Source organism: Hippopotamus amphibius, chromosome 2, assembly GCF_030028045.1.
Source record: "Hippopotamus amphibius kiboko isolate mHipAmp2 chromosome 2, mHipAmp2.hap2, whole genome shotgun sequence".
In the NCBI taxonomy this organism is placed as follows: domain Eukaryota; kingdom Metazoa; phylum Chordata; class Mammalia; order Artiodactyla; family Hippopotamidae; genus Hippopotamus; species Hippopotamus amphibius.
In genome coordinates, this window is record NC_080187.1 from 60,387,412 (window position 1) to 60,415,063 (window position 27,652).

The following is a 27,652-nucleotide window of genomic DNA, read 5'->3' on the forward strand; positions in this document are numbered from 1 at the left end:
GCTGCTACACATTCTGGCTAATACTTGGTGTTATTCATCTTCAATTTTAGCCAGTTTGGTAGGTGTGTAGAATCATCCATTGTGGAGTTTGGGGTTTTTTGGGCATTATTTTATTTATTTTTTCTTTCATGCATCGCTTCATCCATTGTGGTTTTAATTTGAATTTTCATGATGACTAATGTGGTTGAATAACTTTTCATATTTTTACTGGCCATTTGGATATCCTCTTCTGTGACGTGCTCATTCAAGTCTCATCTCGTTGATCTATAGTTCTTTATATATTTGGCACGAGCCATTTGCTGGTTGTGTAGCAAATATCCTCTCCCATTCTGTAGCTTGTCTTTTCACACTCTTTTAAAATTTTTTTACAATTTTTAAATTTAATTTTATTTATTCACTTTTTTCTGCTGCATTGCATGCGGGATCTTAGGGATCAAACCCATGCCCCCCGCAGTGGAAGTGAGGAGTCTTAACCACTGAACCGCCAGGGAAGTCCATTCACACTCTTTAAATAGTCTTTGATAAATACAAGTTCCAATTTTTAATGTAGTTCAATAGCTTCCTTTATTGTTAGTGCTTTTGTGCCCTGTTTAAGAAACGTTCCTCTACCTCAAAGTCATGAACACATTCTATATTATAAATACTAGAAGCTTTATTGTTTTGTCTATCGTACTTGAAGGTATTAATCCATCTGGAATTTATTTTTGTGTTTGGAATATGATAGGGGTCAGGTTAATTTTTCCTCAACTAGATATCCCCAAACCATACCAATATCGTCATTTTCCTATTACTTTGCAGTGCTACCTCTAGTGTAAATCAAGTGTCTATATATATGTGGAATCTATTTCTGGATTCTCTGTTGTTTCATTGCTTGTCTGTCCTTGCACTAATAATTCTAGTTACTTTAGCTTTATAGTATATCTTGATATCCTATAGAACAAGTTCTCTCACCTTATTCTTCTTCAAGACTTTAGCTATTTGGTTTTTTGTTTTTTAAAAAAATAATTTATTTATTTATTTATTTATTTATTTGTGGCCGCATTGGGTCTTCGTTGCTGCTCACGGGCTTCCTCTAGTTGTGGCAAGTGGCGGCTACTCTTCCCTGTGGCGCGCAGGTTTCTCATTGTGGTGGCTTCTCTTGCTGCGGAGCACCGGCTCTAGACTCACGGACTTCAGTAGTTGTGGCACATGCTCCCAGGCATGTGGGATCTTCCTGGACCAGGGCTCACACCCGTGTCTCCTGCATTGGCAGGCAGATTCTTTTTTTTTTTCAGGAGTATATCTATTTTAAAAGGTTTAGTTATTTTTTCTACATCTGCTCAATGTAGAACACTTGGAAAATACCAAAAGCAAAAAGAAGATAATAATAATCATCATAAGTCCATCCTACCAAAGAACCACTGTTAAGATTTTGCCAAATTTTCTTACAGGGAGTTTTAAAGAATGAAATAATTTACATATGAAAAAGTATAAGAGCAGTATTATTGACACCCACGTACCCAACCCTCCAGCTTGAGGAATAAGCTGTTATGTATATAATCGAACTCTCGTGCACCTGTTTCCCGACGTGTTCCCTGCTTCCCTGACAAGAGGTCCTTCCAGGCTTTTCTCTATGCATATTGCTTTTACCTAGTTGATGTCACTGTGATTTATAATTTCATTCCAGAAGAGTTCAGAATAAACATCAGAAGGTCCCAACCCTCCCTCAGTCAGCGGTTCCAATTTTTTTTCTTTATGGGAAACAGAAAGTGGCTTTGGACTGGCTCCACCTCCACACATCTGGCTCTTGGTGGCCTAGCGATGTCACGCCACCCTTGGTGGTTCCTGCCCCAAGTGTGCAGTTGAGGACCTGGTTCAGCACGGCCCCTCCCACCCCCTCGGCACCTGTCTGACTTCTGTGCTCCCCATCCTCCCTCTCGGTTTTCTCCCCTCTCAGCCTCACTGCCTTCTCCGGTCAGTCTCTTCCTTTGTCGTCCCATCTCCTGTCTTGGGCACCTCTTCTCACCTAGGCTGCTGCCCCTCCTCTGCTGTGATGCTCTGTCAGGCCATGCAGCTGCCCCGGTCGACAGAGCAGCGCTGCTTCCTGGCAAAAGCCCTGCTGCCCTAGAGTTATAAAGTCCCTTCCCTCTATCCCGCTGATGCTTGGAATTCCTCCACTTCAGCTAAATCCCTGATTATCAGGACTGGAAGCACACTCAGAGACCATCTAGCATCCTCTCTTCCCCCTACTTTGGCAGGCAAATTCTTAACCACCGCACCACCAGGTAAGTCCAAGACTTCAGCTATTTCCATATGAATTTTAGAAACTATCCTGAGTGTTTCCATATAAATTTTAGGGTCAAATTGTGTGTTAATATTTGACTTTGTATTGAATCCTAACCCCTAGACAACCAGGGAATTCTTTATATTACATTTTATTTTCTGTTTTTTTACACTCAACTTTTTATTTTATTCTATTCCATCTACTTTCTTTAGGCTTAATGTGTTACCCATTTTTTTTCTTAACTTCCTGAGATAGATGTTGATTTTTCACCTTTCTTCTTTTCCAATATATGCATTTAAAGCTATAAATGTTCCTCTAAGCATGGCTTTAAATGCATCCTTCAAGTTTTGTTGTTTTTTTTTTTCTTTTAATTTAAATCATTTTGTATTTAAGCACTGATTTTACAAAATGTGGTATAAAGGTGAACTAAATTTATAACTTAATTTGTTCATGTAAATTGCCTTCAAAATACATTGCAGCTAAGATGTATATAAAATTTTACGTGCATTTTGGAAGAAATCACACAGAAACAGTTGCTTTTTCAACAAACTTGGCCAGTTTCATATCCCTTTTGGTCAGTCCACCACAGACATGTGAGGTGAGAGGCATATGGACCTTGTTGTATATACACACTGAACCATTCTGGGTGATGATTCATCTTCTCTGCTTGCAGGGTAACTTGAGACATAAAGCCAGATGCCTGATTACAATTTCTGAAAGAGAACTCCTTGTAGATGGCATCTCTCTCACTTAACTCTGACAATCCTGCTGCTTTAAGGTCAAGTATAACTCAGTTCCTCTCCTCTGCTGTCAACCAATGAACATCTGCTGAGGTTCTGGTTCCAGCCGCAGATCCTGTCTGCCCTCAAGTTTTGATAGGTACTGCTTTTTATTTTCATTCAGTTCAAAATATTTTCATATTTTCATTGTGATTTATTATATCACCCATGGATTATTAAGTATATTTTAATTTGTATTTTTTATTTAATTTTTATTTTTGGCTGCTCCAAGCAGCATGCAGGATCTTAGTTCCCCAGTCAGGACCAGGGATCAAACCCGTGCCCCCTGCAGCGGAAGCACAGAGTCCTAACCACTGGACCATGAGGGAATTCCCAGTATATTTTTAAATCTCCTAAAATATGGGGGTGTTCTAGTTATCTTTCTGTTATCGAATTATATCTTAACTGCAAATAGTCAGACAATATACTCATCATGATTTCAATGCTTTGACACATGACACTTGCTCTTAACCCAGTACATGGTCAATTTTTGTAAATGTTCATGTGTGTTTGAAAAGAAGGTATAGGTGGCATTTGTTAGATGCTTGTTCTTTATATGTCCAGTAAGTCCAGTTTATTAATTGCATTGTTCTTATTTTCTACAACCTTCTTAAGTTTGTCTGCTTATTCCATCAATTACTGGAAGATATTTGTTAGATTCTCCCACTGCCATTGTGGGTATTTCTATTTCTCATTGTACTTCTGTTAATTTTTGCTTTATACATTATGAAACCATTTTATTAATTGCACACAAACTTAAAATTGTTCATCTTATTATTTTTTAAAATGAAATTCTCTTACTTTATTTAAAAATTTCTTTGGCCGCTTGTGGGATCTTAGTTCCCCAACCAGGGATTGAACCCACCACATTCTCAGCAGGGAAAGCATGAAGTCCTAACCACTGGACTGCCAGGGAATTCCCCATTTTATTTTTGTTTTAGAGTTTATTTCATGTAATATTACTCTATCTACACCAGCTTTTCTTTGGATAGTACTTGGACTGTATATTTATTCTTCTTTTACTTTCAAATATTCTGTACCTTTCTGCTTTAGATTTGTCTCTTATGAAACGTCATAAAGTGTTTTTTAAAAAATCTTACCTGACAATCTCTTTTATTCATTTACATTTAATGAAGTTGCTAATACATTTATCATCATAATTTATTCTATTTGTCCTACTGTTACAGGTACTTTCCCTCCTTTCTTGCCTTCTGGTTAATTTTTTTATCATGCCATTTTTTCTATAAAGGTTACATACTTTAAAAAAAAACAACTCCCTACTTTCTTGAAAATTACTCTTACACCATGCATCTCCGACCAAAGTATAACGTTAACAAGTACTTTCCCCCTCTCCCCAGATGACAGAGTTCTCACACACTTTCACTCTATCCCACTACCAACTAGTATTGTCAAATATTTTAATTTTGTCTTTTAAGTCCAACAAAACATTATTATTATTGTTTAATAAGGTTTACATTCATTTGATTCACCCACATAGTTTCTACTATTTGTACTATTTATTTCTTCCTGACTCTCCAAGCTTCCATCTGGTATTTTCCATCTGTTTGAAAAATATTCTTCAGAATTTCATTTAGTGTGGGTTTCCTGGTAATTCTCTTAGTACATAAAAGGAGGAATACCTGAAAAATGCTTATTTCTTCTTCATTTTTGAAGTGTATTTCTGCTAAGTATAGAATTCTAGGTGTACCAATTATTATCTTTCAGTGCTCTGAATACGTTTTTCCATGGTTTCCTGCTTTCATTGTTTCCATTAAAAATCTACTGTCAGTTTAATTGTTCTCTTTTGAAAGTAACTGATTTTTTTTTTCCTGGCTGCTTTAAGATTTTTTTTCTTTGTCTTTCATCTAAAGCACTTTTACTATGATGTGTTTAGATATTGTTTTCTTTGTATTCATTCTGCTTTGGTTTTGGGGACTTCTTCAATCTGTGGCTTACCTTACCAGTTTTAGAAAACTTATATCCATTATCTCTTCAAACAGTGGTTCCACCCCATTCTCTCTTTCTTCTCTAGGATTCCAAACACACAGATGATACCTATTCACTGTATCCTCCATGTCTCCCATACTTTTGGGGGTATTTTACTTTTTCTCTTTGTGATTTATTCTAGGTTGTCTCTTCTGACCTATATTCTAGTCCATTTATTCTCTATTTAGCTTTATTGAATCTGCTGTCAATTCACCTGTTGAGTTTTTTTATTTTTCATTCCTAGAATTTTCTTTTGGTGTTTTATCAACTTTGCTGCATCCCTTTTTACAATTCACAGTTCTCTGCCAAAATTTTTAATCTAGTCTTTTATGTTCTTGAACACAGTTAGCACTGTTTTATTTTTTAGCATAGTTATTTTAAAGTTTAGTCAGGTAAAGCCAATGTCTGGAGAACCTGGGGGTCTGTTTTTAGTTTTTGCTCTTTCTGTTCATTCTCATTCATGTTGTTATGTCTCCTCATATGCCTAATTATTTTTGGTTGTGAGCCATGTATTATATCTGAAAGACCGTTTGCAGTAGTTTAAGGTTCTAAATAAAGCCATCTTAGTCTAAAGAGGTTTGTATTTGCCAGATGCTTGGACTACCTTATTTATTTATCTATTTATTTAAGCTCTTTATTGGAGTATAATTGCTTTACACTGTTGTGCCAGTTTCTGCTATAGGGACTACCTTATTTAAATTTCAGAGAGTTAAATGATTTGAAGATACTAGTCCCCTTCCAGGGCACTGTATTTCCAGTTCACCCTTACTCTTACATAGATGCAACCTTTGGGGGTCCCAAACCAATGAGCGGAAGCTTACCAGCACTCAATTCATCTTTGGCAAGTAATGAACCCCAACTTTTTTGGCTTCTATCAAGAGGGCTGGTCAACCTCTTAGCCTCTTCTTTTGTTTTTTTGTTTTGTTTTGTTTTTTAATTTTATTTATTTATTTATTTATTTATTTATTTATTTATTTATTTATTTTATTGGCTGTGTTGGGTCTTTTTTGCTGTGTGTGGGCCTTCTGGTTGCAGTGAGTAGGGGCTACTCTTCGCTGTGGTGTGCAGGCTTCTCATTGCTGTGGCTTCCCTTGTTGCAGAGCACGGGCTCTAGACACGTGGGCTTCAGCAGTTGCAGCACATGGGCTCAAGAGCTATGGCTCACGGGCTCTAAAGCGCAGGCTCATAGTTGTGGCACACGGGCTTAGCTGCTCCGCGGCACGTGGGATCCTCCTGGAACAGGGATCGAACCCGCATCCCCTGCATAGGCAGGTGGATTCTCAACCACTGCACCACCTAGGAAGCCCTTAGCCCCCTCTTTTGAAATTCAGGAATATCTTTAGGAGAAAATTACTCCCAAATATAACCAAATGTCTTACCTCTCTGGATTTATGCCTTTTTTCCAGATCTCTACTTGGTAATTCTTTTTACTTTCTTAGCTTTCTGAATGCCTTTGAAGCAAATTTTTAAAATATTTTGTCTAGCTTTTCTAGTTGTCTTAAGAGTTAGAATTGATTTAAACTATCTGTCTCGCATTGCTAAAGCGAAAATCCTTAGTTTTTATCACTTAGATAAAACCAACACTGGATTGTAGTTTTAGCATAGTTTCAGGAAGGAATGGAATTAGAAGTGTGTTCAATTCACCAGCTTAACCTAAAGGTTATTCTTCATTTCCTTTCAGAAAAAAAAATTTTTAAAGCCTGTATCAGCTTATACTCACATACCTTGTAAAAAATGGGAATGAGAGGATTCTACCCATTTACTTTTGTACTAAACATCTAGCACATTTTTCATTTCAGCACCAATAGCTCTTCTTCATTCTTTTATTTTTTTAATGGTTGTACTTCATACCATTCAATCTAATTCAACAAATATTTTTTGTTTTTTAAAATGTTTATTTATTTATTTGGCTGTGCAGGGGTCTTGGTTGCGGCACTTAGGATCTTTTAGTTGCAGCATGTGAACTCTTAGTTGTAGCATGTGGGATCTAGTTCCCTGACCAGGGATCTAACCCAGATCCCCTGCATTGGGAGTGTGGAGTCTTAGCCACTGGACCACCAAGGAAGTCCCTCAATAAATATTTACCTACTGTGCTCACTGCACTACACTTGGCTTTAAGGTGATAATGGTAAGCAAAAACCAATTCTGTCCCAACACTTAGGGAGCTTACTGTTCAGTGACCTGTAACAATATAAATACATTAATATATTAACCTTGTAACAGTGTAAATAAATGTAAAATTGCAACTCTATCAAATGCTAAGAAGTTAGCACCATTGATATGAGAGCATGACAAGGGTATTAGATCTAGTCAGGGAGATCAGAAATATCTTCCATGACAAAGTGACAATAAGCTAAATAGGAACTACCTAGAAGAGGAGGGGAGGGACTTCCCTGGTGGTCCAGTGGTTAAGACTCCATGCTCCCAATGCAGGGAGCCCAGGTTCAACCCCTGGTCAGGGAACTAAGATCCCACATACTGCAACTAACGCTGCAATGAAGACCCAGTGCAGCCAAAATAAATTAATTAGTTAACAAATATATTAATTTTTAAAAAAGGTTCAGAATTTGAAGACAGTGACAGCAGAGCATTAAGCCAAGCACAGGGCCCTCCTAAGTGAGGGGCTCTGTGTGATGGTACAGGTGGCATGTCCATGATCTGGCTCTGCCCGTTCCCTTATTTAAAAAAAAAAAGAAAAAGAAAAAGAAAAAAAAAGAGAGAGGAGAGAGAGAGAGAAAGGGAGAAGGAGGCTTACAGAAGGGAAATCATACTCCACTTGGAGAATCTATCATATGGATATATCATAACTGTTTACCCAGCTCTCCACTGAGGGATATTTAGATTGTTTAACTCTTTTGCTACTACAGATGATACTTCAATAAATACTCCCATATACAACTTCTGGCATAATTTAGTAAGCATATCCTTATGATAATCAAGGATACATACAATAGTTAATACATACAATAGAGTTCACAATAACTTCCATTTCCACTTAGATTTAAATATAAAATTTACTAGATCTACTTCTTACATATTTCATCCTTTCCTAACTTAAATCCTTTGTTTTAATTTTCACTTGGCTGCACTGTTTTCTCAAGAACTGGTTCCCTGCAGTGATCTCTTATCCCATTCATAAAGGTAAACACAAGCTATGCTCCGTCTGCTCTTCAATGTCGAGTCTGAAGCATAAGCATGTGTAGGACTCTCGTCTATATACTCAAAGTAAGCCAGGCTTTCTCCACTATGTAGACAGTTCCTCCTAACAGTGGAGTGAATCACCTTAGCATAAGCTTGGAGAGAACGAGACAGTCAGAGGTCTGTGCTAAGGTGCCACCATCTTTCCAGAATCTTCTGCATTCTCAGATAAGTTAGGAACTATCTTTAAAATCAAACCTCAGAACATATTAGGAAAAAAAATACTTGGATCCATATACAACAAAATGTAACTATATAAAGATCACGTACAGGCCAATAAGAAGAAAAACAAACAAACATGCACATAACAGTAGAAAAGTAGGCAAAATGTATGAATTGACAACTCACAAAAAAGAAATAAAGATGGTCAATAAATACAAGAGAAAAGTTCATTAGTCATCATAAAAATAAAAATTTAAATTAAAAAAACACCAGACTATAAAAATTATAATAAATAGTATTGGAAAGAGCACTGTGAACTATGTATTACATACAAAGAATGTAAACTGTTACCGCTTTTCTAGGTTATCTGTATCTAATTTAAAATTGTAAGTTCTGATTGACACAGATTTTCAATTTCTAGAAATTTTCCTATAGAAATAATCACGAAAGTGTTCATTTTCATTTCCTAATACTGCTTTCCTTTCTCTCCTACCATATACCAACATTTGACTTATATTTATTGTTTGTTTTCCCTACCACTAGAATACAAGCTTATTGAGAGCTTAAGATCTATACAGTTCTTGGCACATATAAGGCATATAATAAATACTGGCTGTTGAACAGAATATGTAAAGATTTATCTACAGAATTTTCAAAACTGTGGGGTTTGAAAAGAAAATCTGGAAAAAAATCCAATATCCAACAGCAGGGGACTGGTTAAAACAAAGAAATGATCAACACGGACAACTATGTAACCATTAAAAATTAGTCTATAAAAACCCAGTAATTTCTATGTGGAATTTTATATCTTTTTTTTTTTTTTTAATTTGTTTATTGGCTGCACTGGGTCTTCGTTGCTGCGTGCGGGCTTTCTCTAGTTGCGGCGAACAGGGCCTACTCTTTGTTGCAGTGTGCGGGCTTCTCATTGCGGTGGCTTCTCCTGTTGTGGAGCATGGGCTCTAGGCGTGTGGGCTTCAGTAGCTGCAGCACGTGGGCTCAACAGCTGTGGCTCACGGACTCTAGAGCACAGGTTCAGTAGTTGTGGCACACGGGCTTAGCTGCTCTGCGGCATGTGGGATCTTCCCGGGCCAGGGTTTGAACCCGTGTCCCCTGTATTGGCAGGCAGATTCTTAACCACTGTGCCACCAGGGAAGCCCTGGAATTTTATATCTTGCAGTGTCCTATAAATAAAGATTTTTTCACCCTTTTCTTTACTTCAAAAAAAAAAAAGCTGCAGCAGCTGTGGGTCAGCAGGAAGTCAGAGCCTAGAGGGCTTGGGGAGGGCTCAGACTTTGCTGCAGTTCGTTTTCTGTTTTTTTTTGGGGGGGCAGCGCATGAGCTTAGTTGCTCCACAGCATGTGGGATCTTCCTGGAGCAGGGATCGAACCGGTGTCCTCTGCATTGGCAGGCGGATTCTTAACCACTGCGCCACCTAGGAAGCCCTGCTGCAGTTCTAATAGAGTAAGTTAGACTTTTTTTTTTAATAAATTTATTTATCTATTAAAAAAAACCCAGTAAATGTTTGTGATACTATCACATGACTTCATTTTTGTTAAAAAGGAAAAAGAGGAAAAAAAGACACTAATACAGCATTTATATCAAGATGTGAACAATGGACATCTATGAGATGGTAGGATTATGAGCGACTTTTTTCCCCCACATTTATGGTTTCCTGTATTTTTCAAATTTTATTTTTCTATAACAAACATAATTCTTTTTTAAGAAAATTATTCAAAACAAACTAAAAGCAAAACCAAAACTTCTTTGTTTCTAGTTCAAATGAGGAAAAGGCAAGTTTACCTTCGATTTCATCATCGGAAATCAATTCATCATCAGAGCATATGTTGAGAATGTTAACCAGCATCTCTGTGACTAGATGGTAAGACAAAATAACCCCAAATGTATATAATTAATAAGGTACTTTCTCTCAAATGATGTGGATATATAAATAAACATACATGTTAAATAACCACAGGTAAAAATGATTTGTCATTTTGCTAGTAGTTATAAGAAGCAGCATTAAATGCAGACCTTCAAGTTTACATAGATTTGGGGGAGATTACTTGCTCCACTTAAAAGTATGGAGTCTTTGAAGAGTCTATTGCTTAATGACTTGATTTCATTAGACTGCTGCCAGAGCCTTTTTTTCATTGATGTGCACATGAAAAGATTTCCTCCCATTTTACAAAGAAGTTAAGGTACCAGGCCTATGTAAAACAGGCTTATATATTTGCATAGCTTATTTGTATAGGTGCACAAATAAAATTCTAAGGACAATAATTCCTATGTAAATCTCTTCACTGCTGAAGAAATCACTGAAGGAATGGTTATTTTATTGTTACTTATGTTATTTTAACATCTTGACCATAGGAGGACAGCTATTTTAAATTGATAATTAGAATAAGAAAAGCATAATCAACTAGAACTATAATTCAAAAGCCAATTAAGTGCCACTTAAAAATCTTTGTAGAGAACAATGAAAATAAGAAAACATTTCTGATAACTTTAGAAAAACATTTCTGAACCATCAGGGGACTCATGCAAATATAAGGGTGCTCAGTCACTACTCAGGACAGCTGATGGTCCAGATGCTTTAGTTCTCTTACCTTTTTCTCCAACAAAAGGCAAAGACCATGTGAAAACATCCATAAAGTTTGGGAGCCAGTACGGGTGTGGAGAACAGTTAAACTGCCTGATATTCATGACATTGTTTTCATATTTTAACACAGCAGCTAAAAAGGAAAAAGGAGGAAAATCTGGCACAGAGGAATATGACATGGCAACTGGTATGCTTTGTACAGCTGTGTACCTACTACACAGAATTCAGGAACTTACTTTCCATTTATAAATTCAAGACACATGGAAAATCTTAAAGTATGTTATACATAATTCATTCTCTTAAGAATTATCCCAAGGAACAAAGTTACCTGAAAAGCTCATATAATAAAAGTACAAAAGAAACTAAGCTCTGAAACTTCAAAGGGTCTTGCATAGTAACTAGCTATAGAAATCTCAGATTCCACATGAGAAAAATTTCATCATAATTTCCCTTTATAGGCCAAGTGGTTACAATTACAACTTTCCTTTGAGGGCAAACATTTCTCATTAAATGAACACAGACTGTTTTCCTAGTCATTAGCCAGAGCCAAAGATTTTATAAACTCTCTAGGAGTTTATAACATAGCAGTTATTAATTCATAGTGGGGGATACAGATAGATGGTAAACTTGGAGCAGTTTAACAAGGTTCAAAGTAGATTAAATCATCTCTGCATACAATATGTGAATAAAATCTTGCCCATCTTTCCTATACAGTCAGTATATTGCTCACACTCTATAAATGTTTAATATTAACCAGTTCATATACATATACTGCACACAAACTTTGGTACCAAATGGAATTTCTTTCTATTAAAAAAATTTAAAAATCCAATCCCTTAGTTTTCATCACCAGTAATGCAATGCGGTTTGCATTATTATTCTCTTAATTATTCTTACTATGATCATAAATAGAATAGGGTATAATAGTTCTCTAGAAATGACAGATATAGGTCATCTCCTGATTCCTGTCTCTTTGCTTATTGTAGGATAGCCTAGTATTCTCAAAATTTAAGTCACTGAATGTTTAAAATATACACCATAGATTATAAAGAAAATATACAAAAATAGGATTTTCAACTTGTAAGAAGCTTCTAATACTGGTTACAATGTACATGTCCTGTTATCTTCATGTGTATGTACTTTACTTAGGTTAGATGAATATATAACTATTCAACAATTCCCTCAATCTACACAAAAAAAGAGGTGGGAGGTGGACACAAAAACAGGAATAGAGATCTTTAAAAATCATGACTCAAAGGTCTTTCACATAACCAGTAGAACTAAGAACTGCCTGTTGGTACCAATAATTCTAAAGAATAGGCAAGAAAGAAAAGCAACAGTAAAAGAAAGAGAAGAAAAGGGGCTAGAGTTGCCTTTTGTAAGAAAAGAGGTACTCGTGCGGGGAATAATTGAGCACCACCAGAGATTATTTTAATTGCCACATTTTCTTCCCTCCCCCTGCCCAAAAGTTTAAGAAACAACCAAGGAAAATAAAATTGTTTCAAGATAAGGTATGTTACCAATTATGTCAAAGCCACCAAAAAAACTCGGAATCAACTGTGACTTTCAAAGTTTACTAAACAATTAATGAAGAACAAGACCAGATTAGAGTATGGCAAAGAATGAACTGGTAGTTAGTAAGCTAGTAAAGTGATTGCTGATTTAGATGACACGTTTCAGCTTAGCACACTCATAAATCCACTGGGCCATCAATAGACCCCTCCTTTTTTTTCTAGTTGCATGGCTTGCAGGATCTTGGTTCTCTGACCAGGAACTGAACTTGGGCCCTTAGCAGTGAAAACGCTGAGTCTTAACCACTGGATCACCAGGGAATTCTTTCATTACACACTTTTGATAGTAAGGTTAATAAAGGGAGTAAGAAGTGAACGTCTTCATCACAGATAAGAGGACTAGGGACACTAACTGTCCTTGAGGAAATTTGACAACAAAAGTGGCACATACCATTCATAAGGGAGGAATCGAGAACAAAAACTAAGTCTCTAATACACTGGAAATATTAGGAAAAAGGAAATAAGAAAGAATGGAGTTAGGGAGAAGCAGAGTATTATAGGATAGCTAAGACTCAGAAAAGAATGACGAGAAGCAAAAAGAAAATATAAGACTGGGAGAGAATTTAAGTCAAAGAAATGCCTTCTTAAAATGGACAGCAAGTCACTAAGGACCTCCAGAGATAACTGATCCAAATCAGACTGAGATGTGCCATTTCACGGTTTACTTTGAAACAGAGGAAATAGCAAGTATACTGTGGACCTCTTTTAAACTTCTCTCCCCAACTGCATATACAAGACATGACTATAAAGTAATGAGACTTAAGAAACCCCAATGACAAACACACCAGACCTTATATATCAGATGAGTGTGGCCCTTTAATGTAATCACACCATGCATAATAACAGTAGAATGTTATAGTAGTATAGCAATTTATAGTTTGACCAATTCGTTTAGCATTCATTTTGAGTATTCCAACTTATCTTCAACAAGCTTATATGACAGTTATTTCAAAGATAAACTGAGGCTCAGAGAAGTTATGTATCTTGTTAACTGTGAATTTAAAAGTGAAGCAGGACTAGACTAGGATTTCTGACTCCTAACTCAGTGCTCTTATCAATGTACCTTGCTGCCTTATCATATATTTAATCCAAAAATGCTGCCGTTACTCAAAATGTTTTTGGAACTCCTCTTTTGGAATTGCCCTCAGAGCCATTTTATAAGCAACACAAGGAAAACCAGTCTCATTACCTTATAATCATACCTTGTTCCTGACCCCAAATGGTATCATCTAGCTTGATCACTCACCTCATTCATCAGTCTTGATTCCGAATGACTTTTGGCTGTTCCAAAAATCAAATCCACCCTCAAAGGACGAAGATTTCCCATCACTGAGGATAATCAAAAGAATGTGTCGCAGACTCTGAAGGCAATGCCAAAAGAGGAGTTCCAAAAATGTTTTGAACAATGGCAGCATTGTTGGAATAAGGGTATAACCTCCCAAGGTAACTACTTTGAAGGGACAATACTCACTTGGATATATTTATTCTGGCATGTTTGTTTAAAAGTTCTATTATTTTATAGTCATACCGTATAAACAACTAAATAGTTATAGAGGCATGTTACAGAGGAGGTTTTGGGGTAGACCACTGCCTTGATACAAAATTTATGAACTAGGATTCATAAAGGTTAAATTTTTAAAAAATGACTAAAGTAGACTAAAATGAAGCCTTAGAAGTAGAATTTCTGGATCAAAAGTCATGTGTATATTCAATTCTCTTTTTTATATGGGAAACTGAGGTTAAGAAATACTATGTGACTGACCTAAAGTCACACTATTAATTTCTGGCAGGGCTTGGACTAAAATGAAAATTTTTCTGACTTTTTGTAGAGTATTCATTCTACTTGTATCATTTCTCAAGACCAAAAATAGCTTAATAACAGACAATGAAACACCAAATGATGACATTTTATTGAGGTACTGTTATAAATAAAATAAATTCACAAAAACCAATAATTTATGCTGACTGTTCTAACTTGAACCTGAAGTAATCTTTTTTTTTCTGAAGTAATCTATTCTTATATTTTGATTCAATAGTACAAATCAGACCTATTGTAATCATAATTTACACTCACAAAAGGCCCAATAATCCTTAGGCGATAAAAACCAAGCAGCAGGCTAAATTCTAAGTTTCTTGGCCTTTGTTTCAATTAAGATTTCTTTTTTTTTCTTATTTAACATTTATACATATTAAAAAATATCTATGCATATACACGTGATTACACTAGAGCTCACATTTACTCACAAATTCAGATTCAAATATCGCTGGTCTCCTTTACCTTTATTGTTATAGACATCTAGGTAGTTGGGGGCAGAGAAAATTGTAATGAGTGATGGAAAGCCCGTCGTTTGGCTCTTCCTGTACATTCGATACCTGGAAGAGAAATGACAGCCTGTCTGTCTTGATATTAAAGGCAAAAACTCTGCAGTGTTGTCTGGTATAGTTTTAGTATAACTTACCCAGCATCTTGGGCTTCATGGGCTCTGATTATTGATAACAAATTATTGTTCTGCAAAAATTCACAAACTGCAGGGTAACTGAAACAGAAAATTAGAAAATAAATCCAGAATTAAAACACTTGTTTTTTAATAGGAGGAAGGGGAAAAGTCAAGATGAAATGAGTTGAATTTGTTTCAAAATTATAGGTTTTCATTACCACTGAACTTTTATTAATAGCTTAGCAATCATCACTCTTGTTTTTCCATGTCACTGATACACCTCATTCCAGATCAAGGATGCAGATGACAGACAACCCTAGGACAGAAGCAGAGCTCTCCCATCTACTTTTTTTTCTTAACCCATAACAATAATAATACAACGCCAAAACTTTTCTTGGTATCTTGATATAAAAAAAGTACCATAGCAGCGTGTGTGTGTGTTTGTGGGTGGGTGGTAGGTGCTAAAAACTCAACACAATTTTCAAATTGTCAAATTGTTAGAAAAGTTAAAGAACCTACTTATAGCTTCACAGGTATCAATAATATCAACACCAAAATGACATTATGCAGGAATATTTCAGGAGCAAATACAAATATTATACCCAACCTTATTCTTTTTTTTTAAAATTAATTAATTAATTAATTAATTTATTTTTATTTATTTTTTTGGGGGGGGTACACCAGGTTCAATCATCTGTTTTTATACACATATCCCCGTATTCCCTCCCTTCCTTGACTCCCCCCCCTCGAGTCCCCCCCACCCTCCCCATCCCAGTCCTCTAAGGCATCTTCCATCCTCGAGTTGGACTCCCTTTGTTATACAACAACTTCCCACTGACTATTTTACAGTTGGTAGTATATATATGTCTGTGCTACTCTCTCGCTTCGTCTCAGTTTCCCCTTCACCCCCCGCCCCCTCCCATACCTCGAGTTCTCCAGTCCATTCTCTGTATCTGCATCCTTGTTCTTGTCACTGAGTTCATCAGTACCATTTTTAGATTCCGTATATGTGAGTTAGCATACAATATTTGTCCTTCTCTTTCTGACTTACTTCACTATGTATGACAGATTGTAGTTCTATCCACCTCATTACATATAGCCCCATCTCATCCCTTTTTATAGCTGAGTAATATTCCATTGTATATATATGCCACATCTTCTGTATCCATTCGTTTGTTGATGGGCATTTAGGTTGCTTCCATGTCCTGGCTATTGTAAATAGTGCTGCAATAAACATTATGGTACAAGTTTCTTTTGGGATTATGGTTTTCTTTGGGTATATGCCCAGGAGTGGGATTACTGGATCATATGGTAGTTCTATATGTAGTTTTTGAAGGAACCTCCAAATTGTTTTCCATAGTGGCTGTACCAACTTACAGTCCCACCAACAGTGCAGGAGAGTTCCCTTTTCTCCACACCCTCTCCAACATTTGTGGTTTCCAGACTTTGTGATGATGGCCATTCTGACCGGTGTGAGGTGATACCTCATTGTGGCTTTGACTTGCATTTCTCTGATGATTAGTGATGTTGAGCATCTTTTCATGTGTTTGTTGGCCATCTGTATGTCTTCTTTGGAGAAATGTCTATTTAGGTCTTCTGCCCATTTGTGGATTGGGTTATTTGCTTTTTTGGTATTAAGCTTCATGAGCTGCTTGTATATTTTGGAGGTTAATCCTTTGTCCGTTGTTTCATAGGCAACTATTTTTTCCCATTCTGAGGGTTGCCTTCTAGTCTTGTTTATGGTTTCTTTTGCTGTGCAAAAGCTTTTAAGTTTCATGAGGTCCCATTCATTTATTCTTTTTTTTTTTTTTTAATTTAATTTTTTTTTTGGGGGGGTACATCAGGTTCAATCATCTGTTTTTATACACATATCCCCGTATTCCCTCCCTTCCTTGACTCCCCCCCCCTCGAGTCCCCCCCCACCCTCCCTGCCCCAGTCCTCTAAGGCATCTTCCATCCTCGAGTTGGACTCCCTTTGTTATACAACAACTTCCCACTGACTATTTTACAGTTGGTAGTATATATATGTCTGTGCTACTCTCTCGCTTCGTCTCAGCTTCCCCTTCACCCCCCGCCCCCTCCCATACCTCGAGTTCTCCAGTCCATTCTCTGTATCTGCATCCTTATTCTTGTCACTGAGTTCATCAGTACCATTTTTAGATTCCGTATATGTGAGTTAGCATACAATATTTGTCCTTCTCTTTCTGACTTACTTCACTATGTATGACAGATTGTAGTTCTATCCACCTCATTACATATAGCTCCATCTCGTCCCTTTTTATAGCTGAGTAATATTCCATTGTATATATATGCCACATCTTCTGTATCCATTCATTTGTTGATGGGCATTTCGGTTGCTTCCATGTCCTGGCTATTGTAAACAGTGCTGCAATAAACATTATGGTACATGTTTCTTTTGGGATTATGGTTTTCTTTGGGTATATGCCCAGGAGTGGGATGACTGGATCATATGGTAGTTCTATTTGTAGTTTTTGAAGGAACCTCCAAATTGTTTTCCATAGTGGCTGTACCAACTTACAGTCCCACCAACAGTGCAGGAGAGTTCCCTTTTCTCCACACCCTCTCCAACATTTGTGGTTTCCAGACTTTGTGATGATGGCCATTCTGATTGGTGTGAGGTGATACCTCATTGTGGCTTTGACTTGCATTTCTCTGATGATGAGTGATGTTGAGCATCTTTTCATGTGTTTGTTGGCCATCTGTATGTCTTCTTTGGAGAAATGTCTATTTAGGTCTTCTGCCCATTTGTGGATTGGGTTATTTGCTTTTTTGGTGTTAAGCTTCATGAGCTGCTTGTATATTTTGGAGGTTAATCCTTTGTCCGTTGTTTCATAGGCAACTATTTTTTCCCATTCTGAGGGTTGCCTTCTAGTCTTGTTTATGGTTTCTTTTGCTGTGCAAAAGCTTTTGAGTTTCATGAGGTCCCATTCGTTTATTCTTGATTTTATTTCCCTGATTCTAGGAGGTGGGTCAAAAAGGATGTTGCTTTGATGTATGTCATAGAGTGTTCTGCCTATGTTTTCCTCTAGGAGTTTTATAGTGTCTGGCCTTACATGTAGGTCTTTAATCCATTTGGAGTTTATTTTTGTGTATGGTGTTAGGAAGTGTACCCAACCTTATTCTAATGAAAGGTATGATACTTGCATCTCTCCTATCATATTCTTTTACTACTAGTATCTTTCTGAATGGCAAATACCTGATAAGAAGAACTGGAGAATACAAAATTATCCTAGAATTATCTAAGTGTTAATTATTTTATTTATATTTAATCTTTGTTTCTTATTATTATGTTTCTTACTAGAAAAAATTAAGTTTAAAATAGGTTGCACATTCACATGGCATAAAACTGAAAGATATAAAAAGCTATACAGTGAAATGTCTCCTTCCATTCTACGTCTATCTTCCAGCTATCCTGGAAGCAACCAACGTCCTTGGCTTCTTTGAGTGCCCTTTCAGATACGCTATTCAATTTCAAACAACTATGCACACACACTCACACAACCCCCTTTTAGAAATGTTATCAGATGGTACACATAGCTTTTTACTATGTCTTTTTTTCACTTTACACTAGTGATTATTCCAATCAGTATATAAGGGGTTTGTTTTCTTTTTTTCATTTTTAAAAAACAGCTTCATTGCATTGTCTGGTACATTCCATCGTCTGGATGTACAACCATTCATTTAACTAGTTTTCTGTTGAATGTTTAGGTTGTTTAAAATCTTTACCATAAAGAATGCAGTGATGAAAACCTCGTACATGCATTTTACACAATTTCAAGTACAGTTGATTCCCATTATTTGCAGTAACTATGTTCTATAAAGTTGCTGCAAAATCTGAATTAATGAAGACTGAACCACTGCTCCTAGGGGAAATACACGGTGAGGGCTCTGTGAGCCTCTGGTCACAACATTTTCATCAACTAATCAACACAAAACCTTGTTTTATATGTGTTTCTGTGTAAAGATACCTTATTTAATATATATTGTTGATTCATTAACATGGGACTCATGGCCAACCATGCCATAACCCATTCCTGAATGAAGCCTATATAACATTTCACAGCCTTCTTGCACACAGGAACACTAGACAGCACTTCAGCACTATGCTTGGGGACATTTTAAACAGCAAAACACCAACAAAAAATGTGGGAAATGTTGCACCAAATAGACCACAAGAAAGAATACTTGCTTACAATATGAGAGCTGAAACAAGAATGCAGAGTAACTGTGCATTTGACCTCAGCGGGAATGTGCGTGGGGTGTCTCAAATTTTCTGCTGCTGTGTACACATGAATGGCTGTGAATGACTGGAAGTGCTGTGAGTGTTGATTCCGGGGTTACAAATAAATCCCAGCAAGTCGGCAAATTTGCAAATCAGAATTCGTGAATAATGAGGATCAATGGTATAGCCACAGGATTACATTTTAGAAGCAGAAATTTTGGAACAAAGGCCAAGGCCATTTATAATTGAGAGATGTTGTTAAGTTGACTGCTTAAGAAACTGTACCAATTTACACTGGCCTAAAAATTAAAACAAAAATTATGTTCTTTACTTTAAGCAATGTAAAGAGAAGTAAAGTTTAAATGATTTCATCATATTAGTCACTGCTAAAGTTGGCAGAATGGAATGAAAAAGGGTTACTTAGAAGATTGTTAAAACTATGGCAAAACTGAGGCTTCGTGCGCGGATCTCATTTAATGAATGCATTATCTTAGGCAATTATCAGGGATTTTCAGGGTACTAAATACAGGTATTGTTTATCTGAATAAAATATTAGGACTTTTTTAAAATTTAGGCTTCAAACTTCCCCGAATCTCCCTAAGTTTGGAGTGGTAAAGCACAGTGAAAGCTCACATGTGAGATTTAAGACAACAACCAACTTCCAGGAAACGTCCTGGGCTTAGTTCACAATGTCCTGTTCTTTTTATATCTTTGCCAATACCAGTGGTTCCAAAAGCTGGAGAGCTTTTTAAAAAATAACAGGATTCCCTTGTCTCAGGCTTACTGAATCAGATTCTCTGAGGGAAGAGCCAAGAAATCTTTATTCTTAAAAAAGTCAATAGATGATGTTTGGGAACAAATACTCTAGATCATTTAGAGTCAGACAACAACATTCAAGCACTGCAAGATGTTCTTTTCAATCATGTTCGGTATATTACACTTATTATGGCATAATACCTAATAAAATATAAAACTAACAAACAAACAAGAGTTTTCCACCTTCTGTTAATCAAAAAATTCAATAGAAGTCCCTGAACTGCAAAATTTCAAGGTAGAAAATATGTAGTTAAATATAATTTCATAAAATATATTGCAATTTCCTTTTCTAATTTTCTGAGGATTAGCTTACCTGTAAAAATAAGAGCACCCTCTGACCGTGTTGTGGGTGTAGTGTTCCAAGGTCTTTTCACTGCCATAATCCTCTGAGGGATCAGACCAAAGCAGGTCACACACTGGCCCGAAGGCTGGAGGTTCTTTAAACCTGTCTAACTAGAAGACACGCAAAAGCCAAAAGAAGAAAAATCATGAAAGCAAAAAAGCTTTTGGAAACTGGTATGGGTCAAAAAACAGCCTTCCAAAAAAAAAAAAACAGCCTTCCACCCATAAGAATGTATTAGGAGAGTGGGCAGTAAGCCCCTAAAGAATTTTCCTTTAGGAAGGAAATGAACATTTAATAAATGTAGATACATAATTTTTATTAGTTTTTGGTTTTCTACCCTAATAGTAGAAAAGGACCTCCTTACATCATAATCTTAAAAGTGGTGCTCATTTAATTCGAACGTGAAAGTAATCACTATAGAAATATACTATTTATTAGAAAGACCCTGTAAAGTTTATTTCAATTGCCTAGGTGAGCCAGTGTTACCATGAGAGCAGGAAGGATTTTGCAATGATTCTATTCATTGTTTATCTCATTCCAATGGAGATTTCTTTATTTTAAAGAATGCTAGTTTTATTTTGCTAAAGGCTTTCATCCTTTCCATTACATGCAGTGGAGGCATTTCAACATGTTATTAACTCAAGCCTTTAGTCACTGCTACTTTGGTTAACACCCATGAAAACCAAGAGAAAACAAGTAACTAGGATAGCTGAATGCCAAGAAGAGGACGTCTACTAAGTGAATTGTATTTATTAACACAATTGATTCAAAATTGTAAAATTCAAGATTTACTACGTAAAAGAGAAACGCTGTTTATTTAGTAACGATAAGGCAGCAGAAAAGTCTGTGCATACAGACATACCCTCTGACCCTGAGGATAGGAACTTTAATTCAGAGAAAACAGTTTTATAAACAGAAAACTCTTTACTTTCAGTACCTATATAAGAGAGATAAGAGAATACAAAGGTAGAGAAGAGAAGAATGTAGAACAATATAAGTGAAAAAAGACTGATAACCTTTTTTCTATCATGAAGATACAGAATCTTGAACATAATAATTACCAACTAAGGCAAGTGTAGCAATTAAACTATCATCTGAAATGTCAAAGTCAATGGATTTCAAAGCTGGAAGAGTCCTCAGACCATCCATTTCAATGTCCTCATACAGAGAAGAAAATCTAAGAGGTTAAGTGATTTGGTAAAGGTTACACAATTAATGGCAGAACAGGGATTAGAACCCTGGTTTTCTTCCTTCCTTATTGCTACATAATTTAAAGTTTCAGGGCTATACTCAAAAAATGTTATGTTTTTAGTTGGTAAAAGCACAGACTTCTTTAAAAATTAGACATTTTCTGGAAGATATATAGGAAAATGTTAATAGTAGTTATTGCCCAATAGCAAGATCACAGGCAGTTTCCATTTTCTTACTTTTAATTAACTTCATTTAAAAATTCTCAGCAAAAAAGACACATCAGTTGACTGCAATAAACAACAAAATCAAAAGCGTATTTACTCCGTAAGACTAATGAAAGATTACTTACTTTCCGAATGTCATCTAAACAAGTAATTTCAGGTGACATTCCTCCATGTACACACAGAAACTGCTGGTTTAATAGGGCAGCAAGAGGAAGACAGTCAAATGTTTCCATACATGCATCATACACCTGTTCAGAATATTTGATTCGACCTGTCAAAAAAGGAAAAACAAAGGAAGAGAGTTAAAATTTATCATACATGAAAAAGGATACAGGCCAGATGATTATGAGGCTACTCCAAAGCCAGTTATTGCAGACAAATTTGAAAACACAATCATCTTTGTAAAGATATTTCTGAAGAGTTGTGGATAAAGGGCAAACAAAATCTCCCTCTTTTTCTAAAGACAAGTGTGACCTTGGATTAACGTTCTAGCTCTGTTGTCCTGGAAACCTGATAAAGTGAATGTAATCAGCTGTGTTGTTAGGCAACGTTGCTTATGGTAAAAATTACACAATTACTTGGTGGAAGCTATAGCTTTGGGTTCCTCTGAGTGCGGTGACTCATAAGGTATGTCCCTGGTGGGACCCTGGAAGCTATGCCAATAAAGTTTTTACAAGAGATACTGGCACTCGTGATGCATGAGGTTTCTGAGCCAGGGTGGCTCCCTAATCTGCCCAATGTGGATATTGTTTCCTTGCACCTGAGCTGTGACTAGAAGGTGGGGTAAAGGGAGGCAAAAGGTGGAAAACCTCCAGACGGCGGTATGCACTCCTATAAGGACTGCTCCATGAAAAGGGATGCCTGGTGCTGCCCTTCCTGGACTGTCCTCTTCCAGGACTGTCCTCTTCCAGGATGGATGCCAAGTATGCCCCATGGTCCTCTCGTGAGTCCGAATATTCTGTTGGGTCTAAAAAGACTTCCTGGTGGTGTTAAAGATATATAAATACAAACTGGTTTTAGGAGTCATCAATAAAGTGTCAATAATATGATTTTGCTCATGATTTTTAAGGTCTTTAAGCAAGTTATGTCCTGATTCTATTTTATGTAAAAATGTTCATCTCATTGAACTGTATTTTGATGTGGTTGTTACACTGGGGCTACAGAACAAAAAAATACTCTGGTGGGCAGAGAGGGGGATGGTTTCCACAATTATCTAGAAAGAACGGGTCATGAAATAATAGTTGGGAAACTGGAAAACGACTTTAAAGAGAAAGGGAATATTTTCTTTTTCTTTGGTGTTGAGTTCAAAAGTCAAGCCATGCTAGGAGGGGCATGTTGGTAGAGATGGCCAGAAGTCATACAGGCAGGCAGCCCTATATGACTGTGAGCTCCTTCTTCTTGTCCAAGATTCTGTGAAGACAAGACAAAGCCTACAGGACCCAGAGAACAACACTAAAGCAAGTGAGTCAGATTATCTAGTTGGTAATTATTTATGTGTTTACTTCCTTCTTGCAATCGCCAAGCTTTTAGAAAAGACAGGTTCAAGTATCAGAGCCTGGTCTTGGCAAGGCTTTGGGGAATAAAATGAAGGGTGATGGGCCCAGATTTGGGCCAGAGTGCAGTACATGGGTGCAGGAATGACTGAAGAGAGATCCCTAAAGGGAAGGTGTAACCAGTGGACCACACTTAAGGCTTTCCATCCCTGAAGGTGAAGACTGTCTCTTTATTGCCAACACTGATCAGGATCTGAAGGCATTAAAGGAGCCTGTGGGTCCCTTTAGAAACCTTTAGAGCTTTCTGTATTACCACTAAGGCTGTTAAGCTCATCTATTTCACAATATATGCTAACTCTAAATGACATCCAAGTTAACAAGAGCCATGTCTTCTGCATCTTTGTATCTCCTTGCAATTACATCCTTATACTGTATTCTGCTTTGTTTCTGAACACTACATGTTTGGCTATTTCAAAAGTAGACCCAGCATTGGCCATAAAGTGTGTTGAAGGAAGAAAAATCAAAGAAAAAAAACCCTTTCATTTGTTGCCAGTGATTGACTTTTTCTCCTGTAAATCCATGGAGCCAGAGATCCCCCTGTTGCCAACATCAATAAGGAGTTCCTTCGTGAGAGTCCTAAGGTTGCATACAGGCAGGGATTTTAATTACTTATTAATTTATGCCTCAAACACCATCTTACATCAATAAAATGCCTTTTAACCCTAAGAATGACTTAAAAGAATTTCTCAGCCTACTTCCAAAAGAATGCCAAGTCTGGGAAAAGACGTAAAAGTAATACAGTGTCTTAACCCATTTTGTAAATTAAAACAGGAAGTCACAAATCAAATTAAGCAAAAAGAAGTTCATGTTTATTAATACACAACCAAAATGGGTTGCAGAACATTACCATTTTTATTTTCTTAAAATTTATGATTATGTATATAAATGCCAACATTTTTATTTTCTGAGAGGTTAGATTGAAAATGACAGTTTAGCTGTATTTTCTATGATGGATATATAATCTTTGTATATTTGTAAATAATATAATATTTATTATATTACCTTTATTATTGAAATTTATTGAAGGCTTACAATGTACCTGTGCCATCAGTGAGTTAAGTGTTCAACACAGTGGAATGGAGTCTGGAACCTGACTAGATTCGAACCTCAGCTCTGCCACTTACTAGCAATAGTACTTGGACAGATCACTTAACTCTCTGTGCCCTTATTTCCTCATCTATAATATAGGCTCAATACTAATACCCACCTACATTACAAAGCTGCTGTGAGGAATAAATGAATTCACATACATAAAATGCTCTGAATAATGTGTGGCACAAAGTTGGTACTATGTAAGTCTTAACCAATAAAATTATCTCATTTTATCTTCATAGAAGCCCTATGAAATAGGTACTATCATTGCCTTCATTAAAAAGCTGAGGAAACTGGGCTCACTTGTCCAAAGCTGCAACTAGTAAGTGGCAGAACTAGAATTGAATCTGTTCGTGCTCTTAACACGATGCAGTACTACTCCCAATCATTACTTTTAAATTAAATATTCAGTAGAAGAATCTAAAAAGCCAAATATATAATTACCAAAGGTAAAATTAGCTGACTCAAGTGTTTTATTTTCATGATAAATTGTAAGATATATCCCATAACGAAGGAAACAAGCACCTCAGTCACAAGATGACACTGATACAAGTTCTAACTAGCATCAATAATATAACATACAAAACAAAACTCTTAACAATATTCTTTGAAGGTAATTTTGAGAGTCAGCATTATTTGCAAGAAACCATGACCTGGGACTTCCCTGGTGGTGCAGCAGTTAAGAATCCACCTGCCAATGCAGGGGACTTGGGTTCCATCCCTGGTCTGGGAAGATTCCACATGCCGTGGAGCAACTAAGCCCGTGTGCCACAACTACTGAGCCTGTGCTCTAGAGTCCATGAGCCACAACTACTGAGCCCATGTGCTGCAACTACTGAAGCCCGCATACCTAGAGCCAGTGCTCTGCAATAAGAGAAGCCACCGCAATGAGGAGCCCTCGCACCGCAACGAAGAGTATCCCCCGCTGGCCATGACTAGAGAAAGCCTGTGCTCAGTGACAAAGACCCAATGCAGCCAATAAATAAATAAATTTATATTAAAAAAAAAAAGAAACCATGACCTGGTCTAAACAGTGATTATGTATTTGTTTTAATTTTTATTTGCTTTCCTTTTTTTTTTTTTTTTGAGTAATAGATGAAAAAAAAAAGGTTTAAAATTAGTGCCTCCTCCCCCTCTTTGCAGGCAACTAGTTTCCTGGGTGTCATTATAAAGATATTCTATGCATTACACAGGCAGATATGTATATTTATTCTGTTTTCACAACATCCTTTTGTCTTTTACATTAATGTAGCATATGTACACTGTTTTCACTTGCTTTTTGGACTTTTTTTTTTTTTTTTGCCACACTGCACGGCACTGGGGATCTTAGTTTCCCAATCGGGATTGAATCCAGGCCCTTGGCAGTGAGAGCACAGAGTTCTAACCCTGGACCGCCAGGGAATTCCCACTTTTTGGACTTAATAACGTATTTTTGAGATCATGCCGCATCATTATATGAAGAACTTTGTAATTTTTTTAATATCTATATAATATTTCACTTTACGGATATATCACCATCTAACCACACCAATCTCTTGCTACTATAAATAATGCTACTATAAGAATGAACAACGGCAAACAATATTTGTTTATTTAAAAAAAAACAACCTGTCATAACAATACTGTTTTCATTAGCAAAATTACAGGAGTTTCTGGGACCTCCTGTAATTTCAATAAGCTGTTTACACATCAAAAAATGGGCCCTCGGAAATAAGAAATTAACTTACTTTAGAAATCTGGACTCAGAGCTATGAGATGTAATCATCAAAGCACTAGGTTTCTTGCTTTCCAAGTATATAACAGTAAAGAAATGTTTTTGCAAAGATAAATGATATGTCAAAAATTAACTATTGTACTTTGCTACTCAAATTATCTCTGGATTTGAAAGAAATAAAAAAAATCTCTGCAATATAAAGCACTTTAAAACTTCATATACGAAAAGAAAAGCCTCCACCTGCCCCTCTTAGCTATATTAACAAGATTGCAGCTGCACAATTTGGAACTAAGCATCACTTAGCAGTAATTATAAGGTGCTGATTCTAAATGCCACGGTGGCCCTTTAAGAAAGATCAGCTTATCAGTAAAATCTCTTATGCAAAGCGGCACACATGCTCTTCCCCTATATAGGAACAAAATTTGACACTGTACTTGAATTCGTGGGCTTATTCCAAGATTTATTTACATTTCAGATGCAGCATTAGAAGGAAATAGGAGTATCTTGGTAGATAAGAGAAAAAGAAAGAAACATGGTTTAACTAAATTAAAGCATGTGAAAAGCAAATAAAAACCTGAGAAAAGAAATTCTGTGCAAAATGACACACTCAAAATGTTTCCCAAACCTATCATTCTATCTTCTAAAAACAGTCTGAACCAATTATACTAATAAAACAAACAAACAAACAAACAAAAAAACTAAAAAAACAGAGGAAGAATTAGATACAATGCTACCTAAAAAAACCTGAATCTTAATTCAGAGGCATCCATTAACAGCTTTCTTCATTACTTACTCATCTATTGCTAAATATTGAGCATACCAGGGCCTTTGTTAACTGCTTGATAGGCATTGTTTAATTTTCCCTGCTAAAGAAGTAGAGGTGTACGGTTAGATTGAGCATCATCAGAAAATCGACAAACAGTAAATACTGGAGAGGGTGTGGAGAAAAGGGAACGCTCTTGCACTGTTGGTGGGAATGTAAATTGATACAGCCACTATGGAGAACAGTATGGAGGTTCCTTAAAAAACTAAAAATAGAGTTACCATATGACCCAGCAATCCTACTACTGGGCGTATACCCAGAGAACACCATAATTCAAAAAGACACATGCACTCCAATGCTCACTGCAGCACTATTTACAATAGCCAGGACATGGAAGCAACCTAAATGTCCATCCACAGATGAATGGATAAAGAAGATGTGGTACATATATACAATGGAATACTACTCAGCTGTAATAAGGAATGAAATTGAGACATTTGCAGAGTCATGGATGGACCTAGAGACTGTCATACAGAGTGAAGTAAGTCAGAAAGAGAAAAACAAATATCGTATATTAACACACATATGCGGAATATAGAAAAATGGTACAAATCAACCGGTTTGCAAGGCAGAAATAGAGACCCAGATGCAGAGAACAAACATATGGACACCAAGTGGGGAAAGCGGGGGGGTGTTGGGGTGGGATGAATTGGGAGA

The 27,652-nt window shown here is 36.6% G+C and overlaps 1 protein-coding gene and 1 pseudogene across 4 annotated transcripts in view; both read right to left on the bottom strand.

Annotated features, from left to right (window-relative positions):
* PPP3CC (protein phosphatase 3 catalytic subunit gamma) overlaps positions 1-27,652 on the bottom strand; it is a 99,795-nt gene that overhangs the window by 11,652 nt on the left and 60,491 nt on the right. For all 4 annotated transcript variants that reach the window (XM_057719985.1, XM_057719986.1, XM_057719984.1 and 1 more), the window contains exons 5-10: positions 21,939-22,084; positions 20,369-20,508; positions 15,018-15,095; positions 14,837-14,931; positions 10,995-11,120; positions 10,189-10,260 (exon numbers count right to left, since the gene is read on the bottom strand). In XM_057719985.1, coding sequence (XP_057575968.1) covers positions 10,189-10,260; positions 10,995-11,120; positions 14,837-14,931; positions 15,018-15,095; positions 20,369-20,508; positions 21,939-22,084 — 657 coding nt within the window. The remainder of the gene's footprint in view (positions 1-10,188; positions 10,261-10,994; positions 11,121-14,836; positions 14,932-15,017; positions 15,096-20,368; positions 20,509-21,938; positions 22,085-27,652) is intronic.
* On the bottom strand, positions 1,042-5,914 carry LOC130844021 (pterin-4-alpha-carbinolamine dehydratase 2-like; annotated as a pseudogene).